This window comes from Homalodisca vitripennis, chromosome 2, assembly GCF_021130785.1.
Source record: "Homalodisca vitripennis isolate AUS2020 chromosome 2, UT_GWSS_2.1, whole genome shotgun sequence".
Taxonomy (NCBI): Eukaryota; Metazoa; Arthropoda; class Insecta; order Hemiptera; family Cicadellidae; genus Homalodisca; species Homalodisca vitripennis.
In genome coordinates, this window is record NC_060208.1 from 193,164,393 (window position 1) to 193,170,942 (window position 6,550).

At 29.2% G+C, this 6,550-nt stretch overlaps 1 protein-coding gene across 1 annotated transcript; it reads right to left on the reverse strand.

Moving 5' to 3' along the window:
* Nucleotides 1–5,032: 5,032 nt before the first annotated feature.
* On the reverse strand, nt 5,033–6,116 carry LOC124353386. The gene is made up of 2 exons (XM_046803229.1): nt 5,518–6,116; nt 5,033–5,278 (listed from the first exon to the last, which is right to left on the reverse strand). Exons 1-2 carry the CDS (start codon nt 5,956–5,958, stop codon nt 5,171–5,173), a joined length of 549 nt encoding a protein of 182 aa, XP_046659185.1. The 5' UTR covers nt 5,959–6,116; the 3' UTR covers nt 5,033–5,170.
* Between the last annotated feature and the right edge of the window lie 434 nt (nt 6,117–6,550).

A 6,550-nucleotide genomic window follows, 5' to 3' on the forward strand; every position in this document is an offset into this window, starting at 1 on the left:
ATATATATATATTTATTTATTTATTTACTACCCGTGAGGTTTGATTGTATACATATACGTCTACACAATTTATAATAAACAAAAAACTAATAATAAAGATTAAAAAAATACCTGCAATATAAATTTCCATACCAATTGTATTGTATTTTAATGAGTTGATGTTTTACAATATTGGAGGATATCAATGGTTTTTAAACTAATAATAATAATTTATACAGTTTATTTAATATTAAGTTGTTTTTAATATTGTTATAATATATCAAGTGCCACTAAAAGATTACTTAGATTCAAATAATAATAATATTATGATTAAAATTTGTATACATTTATCATCATTAATTAGGTAAAAAACTTGTTTAATTAAATATTTCCTGTTAGTACTCCCAACATAACATAAAGCACAATGATGGATATATTTGTTAAATACTTTCATAACAAGCATACATAACATCTCCTCCAGCTCAGTGGAAAAATATAGCTATCTCACATGTCATATCAAAATTTTAAACTAAAAGTTTATTTTTATTTTAGATGGTAAAATTCCACAACTCTGATGGCACAATGGACTTGAATGTTAATATAAGAATTTGGGATACTTAAAGAAACCTGAGATACATCATCTTGAAACCTTAGAGGACAAAACTCGTTTGAAAAGTTGATTAAATTATTAATCTTAAACCAAATGTGCATGTAAACGTTTAATTGAATATTAATAAAACTTTAAACGGCCACCATGCAGAAATGTAAAACCCACTAAAACTTCTTATTTATGTTGTGAAATATCCTATAAAAAGATTTTTAACAGATTTAGATGTCCACTATCTTGAAATGTTTGGTTGGTTTTGAATAAGGAACGAACAAAGACACTTGGAAATAATGTCTTTTTACCAAATTCATATATATATATATATATATATATATATATATATATATATAAAATTATGGTAGGAATCATATTATAAATCCATCCTGCTATGTTTTGTACTAATAAATCTGTACGCCATCAATCCGGAAATATATATCTAAGAAAAATCTGTAAAAACAAATATTATTGTACATTAAGAGAGAATTTTCAAATACTGTTTGTGTTTTATTCTATAATATATATATATATATATATATATATATATATATATATATATATATATATATAATTAGTTTTTCCTGATTTCAAATGGCCGCATTCTTTAAAACTGAAGATCTACTTAAAGAATTTCTAGAATACTCGTATTTAATAATTACATAGTAAAACATTTGTGCACAAAACATGTTAATAGTTGCAATTTTTAAACGTTTTATTGTTAAGGACTGCCTGATGAACTAATTAAGATATTGTAAGCACTACCTCTATAACAAATTTTGTTAGGATTTATTAAAAATTGTGCAGTTATTGGTTCAGATTTCATTAGTTTTGGCCCGAAGGGGTCATGATTGAAAAAAGCAAATCTCCCGAAACTCCGTCATGTAGGTGATTGGAGTAGGGAGATATCTAAAAAAAGTACCTAAAACCGATTACATGGCATTAACACTTTCCCAGGCATTAACACTAATTCATGTGGCTGCACTCGATCAGAATCCCGTTCTGTTATAAAAGTTTCTTCGTGGAGCTATTCCGCCATATGATAATTGTATATCGGTGTCCATCATGTAACTTCGTATAGTGCTCTTTAATAACATATATTTTTTAATCATATCATACAATTACTCATTAATAATGATCTTTTACTTTGGTTTTATACCTAACATACTCTGGCAGTAAGTTTCGTTTTGGTTGATCTGCTTGCTGGAGTAGTGTAGAGCAATTTATAGCTGATAAATATCAGGAATCGTCTGCTCTGTGAATGTACCCTTAAATGGTTTTACTTTGTAAACAACCTGAATTCTTTTAGTTCATTTTATTACCAGAGATGGGTGGTTTCATTAGTCGTCATAAATACCTTACCTATAGGTTAAACTACAATTAATTGGTTTTCGTAATATTTAAAAGGTCAAAGCATATTCTCAAAGAGGGCTATAGCATTCATATTAGAGTATATAATGATTGGAAAAAACCATATACAATGAATTACATAGAATATTAATGTTTTTGCAAGCAAAATGTGTTATTTTTCACTAGATTTTTAAATAAATCTACAAGCTCCTCATGGATCATACAATTACTCACTACTAATGATGTTTTACTTTGGTTTTATACCAACCATACTCTGGCAGTAAGTTTCATTTTGGTTGATCCGCTTGCTGGAGTAGTGTAGAGCAATTTATATCTGATAAATATCAGGAATTGTCTTCTCTGTGAATGTACCCTTCTCCAACACTTGGTCAAAGTCCAAGCCTCTAATAACATACAGTGCTACTGCAGTGTGTTGTTGGTTCGTTGCGTAGCGGAATTAAAAGTTAGTGAAATGTAAATGGCTACAGTATTTGTACGGTTACTTATACACAGAACACCTGTATTCCCACAAGATTAGTGTAGTTGGTATAATACAAATTTATAATATTACAAGTCCTTAGAGAAACTGCAATCATTAGAAGGAGACTGTCAATTCTACAAGCAACATTGCGCTCAATACTTCTCTTTTAAACCATCTGGTAGTTAAGTTATTTATGATGTACATTACTTGCTTTCATAAAAATGTAACCTACCACCAATCAAAACCACCTCCTCAATAAATGTCAGTTCTTTCCAGAACAAAATAGCAGTGATCAGCTATTTTGTTTTTCAGTTAACCTCAGCTTCAGGTCAGCTTCAGTTAACCTCAAACTGGATCGCTAAAAAGATCGCAAATTCTAGATAAACTGTTTAACTCATAATATGTGGTCATCCTGCAAATGTATAAAATTATGTCTCCCTGATTAATAGTTTTGGCTGGTATTCATGACGACTTTGGAATGCTGAAATTGGCTGCACATTCTATAATAAAATTATACATAAATATTAAAAACTACTTATTTAAATATATTTATCAAAAGAGGTATTGATTAAAGTTAAGTAAAACATAAACCAGGAGTAACACTTTACTTACGTACTGATATTAATGTATAAAATTTAAAACTATAAAATATTTTTTATTAAACGTCATCCGTGTTCCAAATTAAACAATCTAACAAAGACATTGATATAGTATAGTGCTCAAATGCCCGTCATATATTCTTTATTCAGAGGCTGCTCACAGAACAAAAAGTTTTAAGCCTTAAGACGTGTTTCCAGAATGTAATGCTGATTTATTGCTCGGTTTATCAAGTATTCATTGGCTGAGTTTTTTCTGAACTTAAAACGTGTGCAGTAATCTCACGGAAATTGCTGTGACGTAAATTAAGCAATTCTAAAATGATATTTAAAAGTTATCATCTTATATAAGTTCCTAACATTCCTTTAAAATATTTTCAAGGTCTAACATCTTTTAGATCGGTTTTATAGCTCTCTGGACTACTTCAATATAAGGTAAATGCATTGATCATCTTAAAATTTGGTCTCGGTAGTATTATGTTAGGTAACCATTGATTGACCATTGATTATAATCAATTGCGATCACTGCTTTTGCATTTAGATCTATTTAGGAATATCCTTATACTTAGACATAATTATAATACCGTTTGGGAAGAGTCAATAGGCATAACAAGTTCTTAAATAAAAACTTTCTAAACATATTGGCGATTTCAATAACACTACTTTTCTATCATCTATTTGTGTAAATTGTTTTATTAATTTTTATTTATGTTTTAATTAATTATTTTTAATCACAAGAAACAGTATAAATACCAGTATTGCTAATTGTCTTCGAATTACCTATTGGAGAGAAAAACTGGTTTATTTCTATTAATTTGAACGTACGTTCAATAGACAGAACAATGTACTCAATAATTTCCAACAGAATAATCGATCAGGTATAAATAATATTTTAAATATGTATAAGTATAAAAATTAGTAACAGGAACTAAATAAAGTCAACAAATAAATTTATAAATGTAGTTTTTATTGGACCATGCTATCTGTAACATATAAACTATAAATAACAGAACACAATAACAAAAAAACTAAGTATAATCGTTACCTTATTAACAATAGACTTTTTCTAATTTCTAAGAAATATATCTAAGTTACAGATAAATTATACATAACACGCAGTATCATTAAAATTTAAATAAGTTTAAATATAACAATACACACCAATATAGCAAAACAATCAAATAGCAAATGTATAAATGTTTTGTTACACAGATCCAATGTAACCCCTTGAACGGTCCCAAACATGGTATTTTAACTTTTTAATCTCAAAAAATTGGGCACCCTGTCTTATGTATTAGCCCGTGCTGGCCGCTCCGAGGTTATACACGTTATTATAATTATAATAACGTCAAAATCACAAAATGGGATAATTTTAACAAAACTTTGTTAAATAAAAAAAATTAAAGATAATACTTTCAACTTTGTTGTTTATAAACCTTAAACAATGTACTTACTTACCTTCATCACAGCAGAGCTCAATTTCAGGTTAGTTTTATTTTATACATTTTTTCGTGTGATAGAGCATGTAAAATATTCACTCCGGTCACGCTCCCTTTTTTATCATTACTATCCAAAATAAAACCAAGAAACATAAAATACTAACTTTTATTAAATAAATACGGTATTATCTGTATATGTATGGGATTCAACACTGTTATATTAGATTAATGTTTAATTTTTTCCTAAAAACAACTAAGAAAATATGCATTTACGATGTTTAGTTAGCTAAAGTTACTTATAAAAAGCTAAAATCAATGCCATCACTTAACTACCTATCATGTGCTATTAGAGTAGTATTTATACAAGGAAAATAATGTTAAATTGAATTATTTTTTCATAGGAATTAAACGATTTTAATACATTTCTGCAAGTGACCGAAGTGAATCGAGCGTGACAGAAATGAACTGTACGTGACAGAAGTGAACCTACGTGACAGAAGTGATTTCTTCCTTCAAATCAATTTAAGATTTATTTAACGTAATATTAAAAACAATTGTGACAAGATTTTATTTGGATAGTGCGTTTTAAGTTAGGACACGAAGGAAGATGCGTTTGAAAAAAAAAGAACTTCAATAGTACAAATTATTTTAATGAAAACGTTACTTTGAAATAAAGACAAATCAAACATCTTAAAATTAATATTTGAGAACAAATGTACAAAAATTACATGTCTTGACTTTCTTCAGTAGCTAGCAGGTTATCGATGTCCTTTGTAGAATGTCGGTCATTTTTACCGATTTTCTTGGAAGAATGGTGAGCCTCATGGATAGCCTAATAATGAAATGAAATTAATAGCCTCAGAATTATTAAATACATTTGTAAAATATCAGCATTACATGTCTTAATCAATAATATTGTAAAAATATCTATAGTTTGACAAAATATATCATGATCAAAATTACATTTGTTTTCTAATGTAGAAAAGCTGAAGATGAAGGCAAATAGTTTAATGTAAGGAAGAGAGAGCTTACTTAGTATTTATACCTAAGGCTAAATATACGATTAGTTACCTTGTCTTTCACAAGTAGCTTATTCTTTGGACTGGAATATGAGACAAATGAAGTGTTATTTTCTATGGATATTTCTTTCTTTGTTTTATCCGGTTCAGCCTCACATTTTATTCTTAATTTGGTGGCTTTATTTTTTTGTTCTTCATTTGCAATAGCTGGATCATCTTCATCTCCTTCAGAAGACGATGTCGAATAAATCATGTGGTACACAGTTTTTTTACCATAATTGTTTCCGCTATGAGCTTTGCAGGGAATCTTTCTTTCTTTTGTATTTTCAAAAACTTTACCAATAGTATAGTGGTCGCAGTACGTATCTGGCTTACAAGAAAAGCAAGATAAACTTCTTGAATACATTATGCTATTCGAACCCCATGTTATCTGCCTAGCCAGCGTGATATTTTTTATGGGTGGGATCACTGTTGCTTTTACTTCTTTTTTCATTTCATAAATGGTTGAACTGTCTATTTCAATTAATTAAATTTTTGTCCTCTTCTTTAAAGTGTTCACAAAATCTGAAGCACAGGTAATATCGGTTCCTTGTCTAACAACTTCGTCTGCTATGCGTTTCAATACTCCTCCCACACCATCCATTGGGCCTTTGCCATGGCCAGCCTCTGTATAAGTCATAAATTTTAAATTCTTAAAATATGTTGGTACTTTGCTTTTCATGAGAAAAATGTTGTACCTATTCTTATATTGGCTTGAAGGACCGTCAGAATAAAAATGTATAACCTTAGTGGCTGGGTATTTGTCTCCGATATGTTTTAGGATAGGGTCCATGTGTGCCCAAGTAGCATGGGCCTGGTGGTCTAAATGATCAGATACTGTACAGAAGCTTTTTGCTACCAGCTTCCCAGAATTATTCTTAACATAATACAGTCCAGTATTTAAAGTTATCTGTCGTTTTGAGGCACCAAAATGTGCCGATTGGATTTCCTCTGTGTGCTTAGCAATATAATTTTCAGAAAAATCTATCCTCACTAATAGTTCTCCTTCTGTCAAATTAGCTTTAAGTTGCTTTAATTTTGAAGAT